At 41.2% G+C, this 17693-nt stretch overlaps 1 protein-coding gene across 1 annotated transcript; it reads right to left on the bottom strand.

The window, feature by feature from the left end:
• Positions 1–771: 771 nt before the first annotated feature.
• PDX1 (pancreatic and duodenal homeobox 1) lies at positions 772–17447 on the bottom strand. The gene is made up of 2 exons (XM_058185178.1): positions 17027–17447; positions 772–1160 (listed from the first exon to the last, which is right to left on the bottom strand). The coding sequence occupies exons 1-2, from the start codon at positions 17445–17447 to the stop codon at positions 772–774; spliced, it is 810 nt and encodes a 269-aa protein (XP_058041161.1).
• Positions 17448–17693: the final 246 nt, after the last annotated feature.

Here is a 17693-nt window from a genome sequence, read left to right as displayed (position 1 = left end):
ATCAACAAGGTAGCCAGGCGGGCATAGGAGCTATCCTGGAAATATAATAGCTCCAAAATTATCCAGTGCAACAAAAATCTTTCTTTTCTCCTCCCACTTCTCCAATTCAGTCACTGGCTAACAGAGGTGGGTTTCAGCAGGTTCTGACCAGTTCTGGAGGACCGGTAGCACAAATTTTGAGTAGTTCAGAGAACCAGTAAATACCACCTCTGACTGGCCCCGCTCCCATCTATTCTCTGCCTCCTGAGTCCCAGCTGATGGGGATTTTGCAGTAACCTTCCCCTGCAGTGGGGAGGGAATGGAGATTTTACAGTAGATTTCCCCACCAAGCCACACCCACCAAGCCATGCCACACCCACCAAGCCACGCCCACAGAACTGGTAGTAAAATTTGAAACCCACCACTGGTGGCTAAGTGTGTGTCACATGGAGGAATCATTTAATTAACCAACTTTGTAAGCCTTGAAAATAAACTTCTTCTTTTTTAAAAAAAATATATCCCAAGACTGGATTAAAATGGGGAAGGGGGGAGACAAACAAAGTAGAGACAAATGGGAAGGGACATGGCTCTTGCTCCTCTTCCTCTCCGACCAGGTACTCCGTTGCGTTGGACTACAATTCCCACGAGTGTCACTTCTCATGGGAGTTGTAGTCCACTATATAAGTCTTTCTTCCTTACGGTCGCAGCCTCCCAAGACCCTGCAGAATCTCTCGAGAGGCGCGAGGTCTCCGCCAGGGGGCGCTCGAGGGGCTGTCCGCGACTTCCCGCCCTTCACCGGGTCTCGGGGGGCCGACAGGGGGAGACGGTGGGGCTGACGGGGAGCAGCAGCTTGGCGACGGGGGACTCGGCTTCTTGCCCTTCCTCCTTCCCGGGTAATTCCCCCGAGGACACGGCGGAGTCCTGCTCAGGCTCCTGGCTGCCCCCGCCGCCTCCTCCGCCTCGCTTCTTATCCTCCTCCTTCTTCCACTTCATCCTCCGGTTCTGGAACCAGATCTTGATATGCCTCTCGGTCAAGTTCAGCATGACGGCCAACTCCACCCGGCGCGGTCTGGAAATGTACTTGTTGAAGAGGAATTCCTTCTCCAACTCCAGCAGCTGCGCCCTGGTGTAAGCCGTCCGGGTCCTCTTGTTCTCCTCGGGTTCCACCAGGTAGGAGCCACCTAAAGGAAGAAAGAGAGAGTCAGGCGTGGCCCGGATGCATCTTAAGGACTAGAAACTCGAGAACAACAGGAGAAACTGCTGTTTGCTTGTAATTGTTTGGGAAGAAAAGAATTGCACTCGCAGGAGGAGCGCTCTACTACAGTAGTGGCCAAAGTTGTGGAAACCTTTTGGGGAAAGTGTATTTTTGAGGCTTGATGGCTAACACCACCACTTTTTTTTTTTTTTTGAGTTTCAAGATAATCATATTCCACTGCTGGAATGGCCTGGGAATAGCCCAGACCTTAACCCAACTCAAAATCTATGGAGCCGACTAAAGAAACTTGTTAGTCAGAAGTGACCCAGCAATAAAATCTAGTTAATAGAAGCAATCATTCAATCTTGGCTTCACATTATAACAGCTGCAGAACTAAAAGACTTGATTCACTCCATGGGAAGACGTAAGGCCGTCATTCATGCTAAAGGTTACCCAACTAAGGATGATTTTTGTATATCTTGTTTTTTCTCTGGTGATAATTTCTGTATATCTCATTTTTTCTACGTGTTTCCCTTGTCTTCTTTATACTGTAACTGCTATTTTAATAGCAAATCCTTCATAAAAGTTATTGCATTACTTTCTTGATTGAATTATCTTTTCATTGATATATAATTTTATAGTACTATTCCCAAAAAAGTGGTGGTATTAGCTAGTTTTAGAAAATACACTTTTCCCAAAAGGTATAGTCAAAAGGAGAAGCTATCTACTGCCTGATTAAACCTAACTCTATGCACCACATAACTAATCTCGACTGATCATGAAAAACTAACTAGGGTCAATATTTGGATAGGATACCACTAGGAAAATCTAAGAGGTAGAATAGAGTGGGAAACGAGGGGAAGGGGACTATGGAGACATCAGGCATTAAATTGGATTTAAGAAGTGCTTTAGCCTTTGGGAGAAGAGAACTGAATCTACCTGTATCTATCAGTATTTATCTAAAAGGACAATCAGTTATATATGGAGTAGGTAATTTGCTCCCTTAATAAAATTTCTTCTTGCTGGATAAAAGTAAGATCCACTCTCAATTACTTGGCATTTTTTCTCAAAATACCCTGGTATTTGGGGCAGCTGCTTCAATTAACTCTATATTTATTTGTGAGAATCGATATAGTGGGGAAATTGTTATTTGTTTGAAATGCACCCTTGCCCTTCAAAAATCGAATTCTCTGAGTTAGTTGGTCCATTGAACTCCTTTCAATCACTCAGTAGCAGAAAACAAAAGATGTGATGCATTTCCCTCATGCAAAGAAATGTGGAATTGGGGAGGGCTTCCCTGTATGGTATCAGTAAGTATACCAGCAGCAGGTATCATCATCTCCCTTCCCATTCCACCTTTCCAACCTCAGAGTTTTTCTGAGGGCGTTAAGGATACACTGGTGGTGTCAACTTAAACATTTTAAATATTTTATTTAAACATTTTAAATGTTAAACATTTCCTATCTTGGATGTCTATGGACATCGTTGACTTTTCATTCTGAACTGTTATCCCTTGATGGGCTCTTGGTCTGAATAGTTTCTGCTTGCCTCTTCACCCTGGAAACACCTTCTTCTCCTCTTCTTCTCCAACTCACCCTCCTTCTGCATTTCTCCTTCCCCTCTTTTCCTTTTGTCTCCCACTCATCCACCTTCCCTTCGCACCTGTTATCCCAACCTCTTCTCTTGCCCTGCCCATTCGGTAGAATTCTTCCCACCTCAATTTCTTAACACCAAACTCCATTATAACCACTCTCAATTTTTCAAAACATTTCTCATCTAGGCTTTCTTGGAGAGTCTTCCTGTTTGGGTAAAGCGACAAAAGATTCTTCCTATTTCAAGTCTTCTTCTCTTGTTCTCCTTTTGAGAAGTTGAATGGCATTTCATCTCTAGGCAGGTGAACATGGGCATATTGCTATAAGCCTGAACAATCTTTCTGGCAATTGCTTGTCTCCTGGATTAATTAATGAAGAAACACAACAAGGATGGGAGGCAGTGAGGTGGTGCTTGCATTATGTCCAGGGTTCAAACCCTGTATATATCTTGAACAAACAAACACACACACACACACACACACACACACACACACGTTAAATTCAAGTTCATTTCTCTGAGAGAGAGAGAGAGAGAGAGGGAGTGTGTGTGTGACTGGCCCAAGGTTACTCAATTGGTTTTGTGCCTATGGTGGAACTAGAACTCACCATCTCCTGGTTTTTAGCTGATGTCTTAACCACCACATCAAATTGGCTCTCATGTATCTTATTAAAATACAAGGAAGAAAGTGTGTGTTCCTCTTCAAAGAGACAAATCATGTAAGCTGCACGAAAACACTAGTGCAGGGGTCTCCAACCTTGGCCAGCTTTGCTGGCTGGGGAATTCTGGGACTTGAAGTCCACCAGGCTTAAAGGGACCAAAGTTGGAGACCCCTGTTCTAGAGGACATGGTGAGATTCAGCTGACCCATTACCTCTTTTGCTGATTGGAGGCACCCTATGAAACTTTTTAGAAAAATAAAACGTTTGTTGTCCTTTCCTATTATACCTGAGATAAAAGCGCCTGCTTCACATTCTCCTTTGGATACCATTTTGACCTTGTGCTTAACCTTGGTTTTGGCGACTGGTTTCATATAACCACCTCGGCTGACAAATCAGGACTACAAGTGTTTTATAACGGCTAACCTTCATTCAGTCTTGTGGAAAACGAAACCATTTGCTAACTTTTATTTCAGATTGTCCTGTATCTGGTTTCACCTCAGTTGAATAGGAATAAGCTAAACGAATACAGATTGCAAGAGTAAAAGAAACTTCCCTAAATGGATTAAAATGGGGGAGTGGATATTTAAGAATTCAAGGGCTTATATCCGAGTGAATCTGCACAGGATTTCTTAGTATAATGTCAATGGAACCTTAATTATAATTTTTAAAAAAGCATTATGCCATTCATGAAATCCTTCTGTAATTAAAAAGATTTTTTCCAAATCCGCTCCTTATTTTAATATTTAAAACCTCTTTCTCCTGTGCTTTTTGTTTCGATGACCACTTTCTCTTTCTCTGATGCACCCTTATTCCACATGGGGAAGGGAGCTGTTATATTCCCCGTTATATTCGGAAAGTTACAGAACTTTACAGTTTAGTATGCATATATTTGCATGGATTCGTCTTCTCGACAAGCGGAGGATTCAAGAATCCTATCATGCCCACAGATTTATTCTAAGCAAAAAGTTTCAAGGATCTTTAATTAGCGCGCATTTTCGCTTTGCTGTTACAAAGCGGAGAAGCGCATATCCTAACGAACTGTATGTAGTTGGTTGGTTGGCTGGCTTTGCTACAATGGATTACCATTTGGCCCCTGAACAAGCCTCCCGAAGTGCCCAACGGGGCTTTTTTTGCGCCTATTCCCACCCCCTTTTTTTCCCTTTGGGGAACCGAACCCGACCGAATCCTACAAACGAGGGGCAAAGTGAACGTAGAAGTTCCCCGGTCCGCTACGCATCTTTATGTTCGTCTGCCAAGGAGTAATTCTAGCTGAAATTCAATGGGGTTCACACCATAGGGTAGGACGGCAGCCTCCGGCTTCGGGCTCTTTTGTCCATCGGCGGGTTATCAGTGCCGCGGCGACCGTAAGCCGACCAAGTTAAATAATATAGATTTTATTTATCGCAACAATAGATTTCCTCCAACATCACTCCAAAAATTCTCCAGCGTTTAAACAATGACCAATAAACGTGCGCGCAAACGAACGAAAAAGACCGGCCGGCGAACCGGAGTTTCATTCTTAGCATGAATCCGATTTAATTAATCCGATTTAATTAATCAGAAAGCCGGGTTGATCCTATTGAGACGAAGGAAAGGGGTAGTAGTAGTGGCCTCGCATTCTGGAGTAGCCTGACCGCTCTCATGCTTTGCGCCATGGCCCCTTCTCAAGGTATCGCTTCAAAACGCAGGGCAAGACCCTGCTTGAAGCAATTGCGTCAGAGAGATAGGTTTTATCTCATTCGGCGACTACATGATGTGATTGAACACGCTGTAATAGGTACTTATATTATGCGACCTAAGTTTAATTAAACGCTCGGAATCAGGAGTCGTGGCCATATAAGGATAAATAAAGACATCGCTATTCCTCGGGAAATTTTGATTGCTTCACACTTTTTCTCAAACCTGACTAGTAATTCGAATTTCTTCACACTGTTTCTCCAATTCGACTAGTAACTTGAAAGAATTGCAATTATTCTGGTCTTGACCATGCTGTTATGAATCACACACTAGTCTATATTTTAAAGCTTTCTATCCCATTGGAATAACGGGACATAAACATTAAACACTTGTCTGTTTGAATTTAAGCCATTAAATTGACAAGTATTCGATTTTTTTTTAAAAAAAATGCCCTAGCTGACTAAAAGAATGTGGAAAATAAGCATGTGCCAATAATTCAAAATAATATTGTAAATATAATCTTTTTTCAGTCAATAATTTTCAATAAAATATCTATTGGTAATTCATAGGTTTCAAATACTTTTGGGTATTAGTTGGGACATTTGTGCCGGAATAAATTTATAGCATATAAACAAAGCTTATTTATAAAATTAGAGAACCAACACATTTTCTTTTAAAACATTATCCTAGAGCTCCCATTTACATAAGTGAATTCAAGATTAGAAATGTTTACAAAAACATTCTTATAAAGATGTTAAAACCATTCCAATGCATGATATATTCTAGTGCAAGAAAATGCACATATTCTTCCATCATCAAATTAAATATCAATTGTCAGTTTAGCCTTGGATTAAGGCAGAAATATTCACAGAATTTGAGGAAGTAAATTGATGGACAAATTATTGGTCATAAAACAGTAAGATTGTCTACCAAAATATTGAGGTTTGTTTGTTTTCTAAACGTGTATCCCATCCTTCAGAAACTTGGGGAGGCTTACAAAGAGCTCTCTCCTATTTTCACCCATAATAACTACACTACAAGGTACTTTGGATTGAAAGAGTAGGATTAACCAAAGTAATCCCACAAATTTCTGTTATTCAGTATAGAAAACCTAAAAACTCCAGATTCTAAATCTAACAATTAAACTAACTCACCTACATTGTCTCTCCTTGAGATGAATTAACCTCTCATAAAATCAGAGTTGAAGATTTCTAAGTGCAAATTAGTGGCTGGTTAGTTACTGGAATGAACATGTATTTGTGGCAATTGAAAACGTAACCCCTCATTTACAATTTACTGCTTCTAATGGGAATACCTATATAAATGCACTGTAGCTTTGATTAATAAAGCTTGATAAAACACACTGCTCCTTATGTGGTTGTCCTGCTCCACAACCTTTAAAGCGGTAATGAAGCATTTATTTGGATAGGACAGAAATTCTACTTCATTCATTAAATGACAAAATGTCTGTTACTTGGGAAATGATCCAGCACAAAGTTACCTTGGTGGATTAAATTGGGGCCACCTTTTTTTTTAAATAATATCTTTATTAAATTTCAGAGTCAAACATTAAAATGCAAACTAACATAGAAGGAAAACGAGAAAGGAAATAATAAAACAAATTGAAAGTGACAAAAATATACATCAAGCATATCATGTATGCTGACATTGATTAGATGCTGGATGGGAAACACTTCATTAATATTCTGAGATTTTTCTACCTGACCAACATTTGTTTATAAATTGGAAGTGATTTTTAAAATATGTTGAATTTTGTTTTCAAAATGTAATTGGACAAGCTGTTCGAACTTGAAAATAAATATAATTTTTAAAATCCTGTTAATCAAGGTTCATTTGCTGAATTTGCAGAACCTCCCTAGCGCGGTGGGTTTTTTTTTATCTTTTGGTTTATCTCTGTGGTTCTTCTGCTTCATTTTGGTTCCCTCTAGGATTCTAAGACTTAAGTCTATCATTTTTATTTCTTAGAACTGGCTGCTAGAATCTGGTATCCTTCAGATCTGTTAGAGCATAACTCCCATTAGAATAGAATAGAATAGAATAGAATAGAATAGAATAGAATAGAATAGAATAGAATAGAATAGAATAGAATAGAATAGAATAGAATAGAATTTTTTATTGGCCAAGTGTGATTGGACACACAAGGAATTTGTCTTGGTGCATATGCTCTCAGTGTACTTAAAAGAAAAGATAGGTTAGTCTACAAGGCAACAAACTCAGGAATAACGATCCGGCATTGTAAGCTTTAAATACTTGAAAAGGACCCAGCTGGGAAAGATTCCCCTCCAGTGACTTTGAGGTTCATGCACCTTCGCTGACAGTTTTCCACTACAATTCAGTGTCAGATTATTCCTGGGCAAATACAATAGGTTTGTCACTCAATATTGCAGTACTAAAAGGGGACAAGCTCAGCGTTCAGTTCGAATCCTAGAGCTCCTAGAGTTACTTGTCCCAGCTCCTGCCAACCTAGCAGTTCGAAAGCACTTAAAAAATGCAAGTAGAAAAATAGGGACCATCTTGGTGGGAAGGTAAGGTGGTGGGAAGGTTCCGGGCGTCTTTGGCGTTTAGTCATGCCAGCCACATGACCACGGAGATGTCTTGGGAACGATTAGCACATTAGCACGTATGTGCGAGGGAAACCTTTACCTTACTGCAGCACTAACACACCAATTATCTAACATTTTGTGAAGGAAGCAAATCCCTATGAATTCAGGAAGAAGTTAATGAAAGCTGAAATCCTAGATAAAGTTTCCTTTGAGTAAACCTCTGAACAGGCACCCTTTCTGTAAATGGGAATTCAAGAATTAACAAGATTTATTAAGGCATCAATCTTTAATCGAATGCTTTCTGGGGAATTCTGAGAAGGGTAGCCCACACATCTTAAAGCTGCCAAGTTGGAAAACATCTCATCTTGGGAGGGGCAGATGCCATCTTCTCATGTAAACTTCACTGATTAGCTAATAAGGCAAGTGGTATTTCCCTTGAATGTTAATTTGTAAATGTTACCATTGGTTTTATTGCAACTGCCATACCTGCCTATTTTCAATGTGCAACTTTTTATTACAGGTTTTTTAAATGATAGTTTAATGTTAGATTCAATGTTAGTAGTTTTAACTATTGTAAATATTCTCAAGTAATGGTGGTGCATGCACATACACACATATACCCATCAACATATTGTTAAGGGGATTTAGTCAGCAGTAATGTAGTTTGCACAATACATGGATTTTTGCTTTAAAAAGATAAGATTCTTCGCATGAATTGTTAATTTGATTGTTTCAATTTTTCTGCCCCCCTTCCCCCCCAAAAAAAAACCCTCAGGGAGAAGCATTTATTTATTTAAGACTTGGCCTGGATTGCACCATACATTTTGGATCTTCTAGGTGGTCACTCACAACCTGCTCACCTCACAATTGGACTACTGCAGTGCACTCTACATGGGACTGCCCTTGAAGACTGGCTGACATAATATAGTGACATAGGTAGTAATGGGCACTTCTCATCATGCCTATGTGTCACCCGTGCCACGAAAGCTGCATTGGCTGCCATTTGGCTTCTGTGTGCAATTCAAGGTGCTGATGGTTACCTTTAAAGCTCTTCATGACATACAACCCAGTTACCTACCTTCATTACTACCTACAGTAATGGCCAAAATTGTGGAAACCTTTTGGGAAAAATGTATTTTCTAAAACTAGCTAATAACACCACTTTTTTTTAGTAGTACCATAAAATTATATATCAATGGAAAGATCATTTAATCAAGAATGTAATGCAATAACTTTTATAAAGGATTTGCTATTAGAATAGCAGTTAAAGTATAAAGAAGACAAGGGAAACATGTAGAAAAAATGAGATAAACAGAAATTATCATCATAAAAAAACCGAGATATACAAAAATCATCAAGTCAGTTAATACTTAGTTGGATAACCTTTAGCATGAATGACGGCCTTCCAACGTCTTCCCATGGAGTGAACCAAGTCTTTTAGTTCTGCAGCTGTCATAATGTGAAACCAAGATTGAATGATTGCTTCTATTAACTGGGTTTTATTGCTGGGTCGCTTCTGGCTAACAAGTTTCTTTAGTCAGCTCCATAGATTTTCAATAGGGTTAAGGTCTGGGCTATTCCCAGGCCATTCCAGCAGTGGAATATGACTATCTTGAAACTCCAAAACTATTATTAGCCACCAAACCTCAAAAATACACTTTTCCCAAAAGGTTTCCACAATTTTGGACACTACTGTATCTGGGTACTTTTAGGCAGGGCGGGTACATTTCCACTCTCTTCTGTTAAACATTGCCATCTTACAGGAGCTAGGAAGCCTGCCTTCTCACTGTGTGTGTGTCTCCATCCTTTGGACCAGTTTCCCTCCAGAGATATTTTTCTAATATTCTGAAAAACTCTTAAAAATCTTGGCTTTGGGCTTACATATTGGAGGGATGTGTGTGTGCATGTTCAGAGGTGTATGATGCTTTTTTTGCTATTTTTTGTTATATTTTTATTTTTAGTTATTATTATATTGAATTTGGCTTTTGTTTCATTTTTAAAAAAATATTTTAATTAGCATATTTTGTAAGCCACCCAGGGTCTACTGCAGTGAGCAACTATATTAGGTCTAAATTATTTAATTATTTTGTTTTCAGAAGCGTGAAATGAGAAGCAACTTGTGGAACAAATACCCAGAACAATTTAAAGCATACCACCCTCTGTTTGCCTATCTGATTTTAAATAAAGAATACTTTTGACATTCTTTCAAAATTTAAAACTAATTAGTTTTTACACCCTCTCATCCCAGGTCTGTTATATGTTAATACACTGAAGATATTTGAGCATTTAGCCAGTATCTCATGGTTAACATTTTTAGAAGAGCAACATCATAGCAAAAATAATTTTGGTCTAAAAGCATCATCAAATAAAATCACTATAATTTTGCTTTATCTTTCAGAATAAACCTAGTGTGATTCTGGAATCCCCCATTTGTCCTTGGAGAAATACAGAGGGGAGGAGATTAAAAATTAGTTTATTCTATGGCTGGACTGTAGCTTGGAATCTGGTTGAGCAAAGAGCCCAGGAGTTCATTTAATGAAGTTGTTTAAATCATGGACCTTAGACAGACTGGCTGGAGATTTCTGTCAAATCAAGTCTCAGTAAGAAGAATCAATTATCACACTTTTCCTGTGGAAGAAATTAGATTTTAAAATGTTATTTTTAACCATTTACTCTTGGCGACTTGATAGGCAAGTGCTGTCCATGCTATCCCCTCAAGCACAGCTTCTTTCAATTGTTGGATGTTCAACTTTGCATCAGATTTGATGCTATCAAACCAGCGTGTTCTTTGCTCGCTCCTTCTTCTTGGTCCACCAGCCTTTCTTAGAATCACTGCCTTCTCCAATGAATTGGCATGCATAACATGGCCACAGTAAATCAGACTGTAGGTAGACTTATTTACATAGATTTTAAAATATAGTGGCTAAAATGAGGTGATTAAAGCATGATTGATAGATTACCTGCAGCAGGCACCAACCAGTGAAAATAATCCACCTCAGGCTCCACTGAGGTGAATGGGGAGCTAGCGAGAATGCTCTGGTTCGGCTCTCATTCCTTTCAATGGGGTTTTGTCCCCAGCCATGTTTTAAGTTTTAATTGTCTTCAATAAGTTGTTTTAGAATAAAACTCAAGTACAAACATTCGTCCAAGCCCGATGCAAAATTAATTACTTTTGAAATTATTTCTGAGTAGGGATATATACAAAATTGTGCCCTGTATTATCCTTAAGGCAAATGAAAATGTCTTAAGATGGCTTTTAGGGAAACATTGCCAGAAAACGTTCCAGTGGGTAAGTTTTCTATCGCGAACATCTGCACCAAAATATTAAAAGGGAGATCTATGAAGTCAAGCGTATTTCCTTCTACGGCAGCTATAAAAGAAATACATCCCAGAGAATCCCATCAGGAAAACTGAGGCGGACAACTTCGAGAGGAGACCCAAACAGAGAAGGTGAGTGCTCGCATGTCCCGCAAATTTTGAAGGATCTAAAAACTTTTCTTTCAGGAGGAAAACTTGGTGCTGGTTAAGTTTCAACGGAACTGGCTTCAGGCACTTGAAAAATGCAGGCATTTCTCCGATTCTAACTCGACTTACTCTCTTATAATAATTTTTTTCCTACATTTTTCTTTCTTGCTACTGCACTGCAGACCGAGCTGTCTTTCTAGCCTATTTATAAGTAAAGACCCATTAAAATCAGTGGGAGGCAATCTTGGAAGGGCAGTGAATTGCAATCAGCGATTCAGAGGTTTTTTTTTTACAATGGGATTTATTTTTGTGTAGTTATCCACCTAGTTGCAAACTGCCACTATTCAAAAAGAAATTATATTAATTATGCTTGAAATAATATACCGTATTCTGTTGACTAGGAGTTTCACTCTTATAGCAAATCCAATTCTATGTAGAAAATTTAAGGCATCTCACAAAATCCTTTTCGGTCCACAAAGATTTTTTTTAAAATGTTACGTTGCTGCTTTATAGTTTACTGCGTTTCGGCGTATGCATTTAAAAATAACGCCAGTGTTCGTATAAAACGCATATTGTGATGCGACTTAAAACTTTGTAAACAGCTCCCCACACACACACACACACTCACTTAAATGTAATCCTCTGTTTATTATTTTCCAGTAGTTTTGCTTTTTGGGGAAACGGAATTTCTTTCTGAGAGCTTCTGCATCGGAGACAAATAAATTCTTTGTGTGTCCAATCACACTTGGCCAAATATGGAATTCTACCCTGTGCTATTCTAATTCCATTTGGGTTCCTAACTGAAGTGGCCGCAGACGAGAGTTAAGTCTGCCCGAACGGTTTGTCCCAACTAAGAAACTGTAGGCATCCCCCCTCCCACCCACCCCGCATTTCTCCTATCTGTTCTTACAAAGCTCTTAATGCAATATTTGCCCAAAGGCGTGACCCGCTGAGCTCAGGACGCAGGGCGCGATAACATTGTGCTGCCGGAGACCGATCCGCTCTTCCCCCAACTGCCCTTCCGGGCGTTTGGCTCACTTTCCCCGGATCGGAAAGGCAAGGCAAACCCCCCTCCCCACCTCCCCGGGAGGTGTGAGCCCTTGGCAGCCAAAACTAAACCCCCGAGTCTTGCGCTTATTCTCGGAGCCAAGGCCGGTTCTGCTGGCCGGCAGTTGTTCTTCGGCCGCGTTTGGAGAGTCCGGTTCCTTCCGGAGAACTGAAAAGGGGGATGGTGTAAGAAAGGGCGCCGCTTGCTGCTTAGCGCGGAGGGACGAGAAAAAAGGCTCGGCGAGTCTGTTGCACCAAGACCATTTCCACACATTGGCGCTCGTGGCCTCTGGGGCTTCATTGCGAAAGAAGCGGAGCGATTTCTTTGGAGGTCAGTCCAGACTGGAAAGGAAGGAATTGGGACCCACGGAAGCCTTGGCGAGTGGCCGTCTGCGAAAAGCTGCCTTTCCGGGCCCACGAGTGTTTCCGGAGACAGCAAGTGTGGTGGCGGTCTCTGCTGGGGCTTCTCGGGTTGGGTAGATACAAGGACCTTCGTTAGCTAAGGCCGGTTGTGCTTTTGGGTTCTTCTCCGTCTGGAAATGGTTGGATTTTCCGTTGGAATCCCACCAGGCTTTCTCAAAAGCAACTCGCCCAGTTTAAGGGCGCGTTTTCACTCTCTTACTTTTCGCTGAATTTTCACTAACTGCAGTGCAGATGGATTATGAGGACAGAGAAGTCGTGGAGACTATAACTGGGATTTCCACTTTCGGAACTTTTAGGAAAACTCCAAACTGCCAGCTTCTTCAAATAAACCCAGGGATTTCTACTGGGAATATATGGGTTTATATTCCTAGATAGGTGTGCTGGGGGATTAGATGTCAAGGCCTCGACAGAGCTTCTGATCCTAATCCAATTCCGGTTAAATAGGCATTCGCAACTGCTTCCGGTGGGCATAACCATTTTTATTAGCATCCAAAGAATCGCTGAACAGAATGGCATCTTTTGTTCATTAGAAGGGCCAGTTAAAGCTGCTTACTGTCCTTTTCAGGATTCTTACTAGCGTATACAATGTGTGTTTGCACATGAAATTTCCTGCACCCTGTTCTCTTTGCAACGACTTATTTTATTATTTCTCACTGAATGCAGACAAGGCATAACGTGTACAGATACTAAACCTATATTTACTTATCTTTAGAAGTTAAGCGGAGGTAGGGGGGTGTAATTTTCATGCAAATAAGTTAGGAATCAGCGCGCAAAGTTTGTTCTAAGCGTGGATCTCTCTGCTATAGTTCTACGACTCTTATTGAAGTAGGATTCGATGGTGAATTGGTGCCCGCAGCTTTCCCCCTTTCACTATGTTGAATTTGCCCCTAAACGGGGGGGGTCTTTTTACCCATTAACATAAACACAAGGGAAATGCACCAGATTTACAACGCAGACTCTTCTGCCCACATTGCAAAGTTTCACCATTTGCAATGTCAGCCAGTTCCCTGGTATTTTAAGAGGTTATTTCCTGGCAAACACGTGAAGGACTCTTAATCCGTCTGCCCGATTTCCGTGTCAGTCTTCACAAAATCCAGGCACCACCTTTCATTCGTTTTAGGTAAAATCAATGCGGAGTCTCCCTCCACAGCAACCTTCACGTTTTGGTCGCAACGGCAGCCCTGAGAAGATCTTGGCCTTGGCGAAGCAACTCAATCTGATCTTCTGCAGATGTAAGGAACCGAGTTCTACTAAACCGAGGGATCCACTTTTGCAGCAGAAATGAGAGAGAGATAGGAACGCTGGCCGGCAAGGCAGTTGCAACCTACTAATTCTGCCCCCTCGTGAAGTCGCCTTTTAGTAGGTTGCAATCCCGGACTCTGCCTTGCGTTCCTATTTCTCTCTCATTTCTGCTGCAAAAGTGGATCCCTGGGCACGGTCCTTTTTCCTGGACAAGTAGAAAATTTGGTACACATCTTCGGACAGCAAAAGCTACATGAGCCACATAAATTATTTATTTATTTGTACCCAATGACTATCATTAAGTGTTGTACCTTAGAATTCTTGATGAAGGTATCTTTTCTTTAATGTACGCTGAGAGCGTTTGCACCAAGATAAATTCCTTGTGTGTCCAATCACACTTGGCCAATAAAATTCTGTTCTGTTCTGTTCTATGAGAAAACCTCATCATTTTCTCCACTGAGATTTAATTAGAAGTGGTGTTTTTTATCAGCACAAAATCAATGAAAGCAAACTGCTTGGAGTCATTGACAGCTAAAATCCATTGATCAAATACAATCAATTCACTGGTGTGTGTGTGTTTTTTTTAACGCAAAAGGTTCCAATGACTTTAAATCAAAATATAAGTGTCATGAACACCCAGCACTCATAAACACAGAGCTTAAAATTGAATTTCCCCACGCTGAAAAATGTAATAGTTCCAAGTCTTTGTAATTAACATCTAATCCTTTCAAAGAGATAAAATAATATAAAATACACAAGAATATGGTATATTCTTATTATCCTTTTCCTTAAAAAAAAAAAAAAAAGCTGTGAGCAAATGCCCAGGTACAGGGCAAATATTTTACAGAACTACTTTAAAGTCATACTCCAATTAATTGTAAATAAAGAAGACTGGAGCGGGTCTCCACAAACTCCACAAACTCAATCAAAGGGTCCTTTACAGAGGCATCCCAAACAAGTGTGGTATGAAAACAAACATAGACCGAATTTAATATGAGACTCACCTCCAGGTTTGTAATGCAAACTCAACAGTTCATTAAGAATCACTATGATATTAATTACATATAATATGGTATATGCAGTTATAATCTTGCCATCCTAGTTTATTTTTTCCAAAGTGTTAATTCATGTTGCAGTAAAAGAACATTTCGGATATTCACAAGATATTTTTAAAGGATTAACAAATAAATATGTGAACTACACTTTCCTTCCTCAGATAACACTGAAGGGGAATGGTGGGCCCCACAAAAACCTAGGCCATACATGCCAGTGTATGAAATGACACCTCTGATTCCTTATTTATTTAATTGGGCTCCTGTGGTGCTTTGCAGAACTAAAAAATATCCATGAAAGTAAGGTTTAATGTGGTTCAGTCTTTTTCCAAAAGCCTTTGGACTGGAAATAGTGGGCTACTGGAGTTTAGGATTCCACTTATCTTAAGCGTGGGTACTCAAAAAATAAGTCTCGCTATGTTTATTCAGGCTGATATTTCTGCGGCAATGCAGGATTGCAGGATTTCCTTCCCCTGCTTTCTAATTGCATCAGAGAAGTGAAAGGTGCTGCCATTTTGATAAATGCATTAATAAAACGTTTGAGAGTCGAAATGGATAATAGTGGTAACAATGACAGCGAGGATGGCGCGCATTCTCTGCTAGGTTCCTTACCAAAAATCACTAGCTCTCTGCAAAGACATCAGACTGTTGTCTCTGTAGAGTGTCTTCCCGGTTTCAACCAGGAAATAGAAAGCCACCTTCTGTGAAGCGGACAGGCCAAACTGGGGTACCACAGAGCACAGCCCCTCTGCAGGGAAGGATTCAGCAGGCTGAGTTTACCACAGTGAGAAAGAAGAGAAGTTTACTAAGGCAAAGTGTGCAATTTTTACCAGGATGAGTGGTGTCCTTAACTCCCTCCCGAGTGGCCTGCAGAATGGTGAATGCAGAACAAAAAACCGCCATTATGTTTCTTGCATTAAAATCGCACTACTGTACTATCAAAACAATTACTCTCCAGTCATAAATTTAACTGTTTCTCTTTTCGTTCACACTCAAAGTTACACAAGTTCTCTGGGAGTATTCTCAAGGTTTTCTGGGTGTAAAGAGCTGGGAGGCTTTTGAGTCGTGAACCGCTAAATGAATCCTTAAACTTCCATTTGGTCAAGAGACAAAGGTTATTTCACAGGGTGCTGCTTTAATATTTGGAAGCATGGCAGAGGGCTTTGAAAACAGCTGCAACCTTATTTATTTTATTTTATTGGCATCCAATGTTTTTGTTTGACAATCTCTAGAAAGTCAATCATTGATTTATTACATTTTTATATTTATTACATTTCCAGAACATTTCCCTGTTTCAATACATGCTATTTTAAGTGGCTTGGGGATTACTTACTTCTGAGTAAACAAAAGTATTTATTGCAGGGCAAATCACACAAAGTAAAATACAATGCTCTGTGGTGTTACTTTCTTTATATGATATCCTCAATGAATTTAGAGGAAGTATCTTTGGTCATATTAGTTTATTAGCATATCAGCCAGCCTTCTATATGAGCTGTAGCAAAACTCACAATTTCTACAACCACTTTTTCTGAATTTCAACTCATAGGAGAGTTCCAGGACTTCTCTGGTAGGAACTCAAGTATTCTACATTCAGGCATCATTCATTAAATTTCAGTGGCATTATCAAGAGCTCATCTTTCAGGATGAACAGGCACAAGAACATGTTGTAACCCCGGCTGTATTTACATCACAGCCTTATGCTTAAGTGACATTTATCCATAATTTATTCAACCCATTTTCCCAGCTTTGCACATCACACTAAAACTATAAACTAATACGTCTAAAACTGGCTTTGCATTAACACTTTAAGCTAAAGCATGGCTGGATTTGGGTTTCTTCTTCTTCTTTTAATAGAGAATCACCAACTCCATCCAACAAGCCCTCTTTCTTGATTGGCCAGCCTTTTTGAGCTGGGTGGGCACTCTCCGGATATGTCGGACTACCATCATCCTCAACCCGCAGCCGCGGCACTGACCCGGGGATGATGAACATTGTAGTCCAAGCTATCCGAGGGAGCGTCCGCTTTGGAGACGGCTAAGGGCTGCCTGGTCCCACAAAAGCCAAAGGAGCGGGACCCAGGAGAGGCGTTCTTCTTCGGCCCTAGGTAGAAAGAAGAGGAAAGGCGCCTTACCCGTGCCGATCCACTGTCCCTTCCACGCGTGAGACTTGGTCGACTTCATCCAGGGGAAGGGCAACGGCGCTCTGGGTTGCTCCAGCAGCCCGGCCTCGGTCCCTTCTCCGAAGGGAAGGGTCTCCTGCTGCGGTAGAGAGAGCTGAGCTGGATGGTGGGGGGGAAGGGGGTGGAGGTGAGGGATGCCCGGGTCCTCTGAGAGGGGAGGCACTTCGTAGGGAGAAATATCCGGAGGGCTGCCTTGATCCAAACCCCCCAAAACCCCGGCGTAAGGAGTGGGCTGTTGCCGCCCCATGTACAGGCAGGCGGGGGGGCTGGAGTTGTAATCCGGAGGCTGCGATCTCTGGAAGGCGCAGGGCTCCTTGTAGAGCGGGTGGCCGGTGCCGCTGCCGGAGGCGTAATACTGCTCTTCGGCGTTCATGGCGAGCGGGGCCCCGCGCGAGAAGCTTCCCAGGGCGCAGGTGAGGGGCGCACCTTTGACAGGCTGCTTCACCTGCCCGAGCAGCGGATGGAGTCCCAGGTCGGGGGGGGGAGCATCCCGAGGGGCTTTTTCGATTGGTTGGCTTGACCGTCCGCGTGAAACGGACCTAGGTTTCTATTGGGCGACCGCTTCCCAATCAGAAGGAGCGCTTCTGATGTTTGGATCTTTAGCGTTTCTTTCGTTTTC

The sequence above is a fragment of the Ahaetulla prasina genome, chromosome 5 (genome assembly GCF_028640845.1).
Source record: "Ahaetulla prasina isolate Xishuangbanna chromosome 5, ASM2864084v1, whole genome shotgun sequence".
Classification (NCBI taxonomy): domain Eukaryota; kingdom Metazoa; phylum Chordata; class Lepidosauria; order Squamata; family Colubridae; genus Ahaetulla; species Ahaetulla prasina.
The sequence above is the reverse complement of the archived record's forward strand: the minus strand, read 5'-3'. Positions and strand labels throughout refer to the sequence as shown.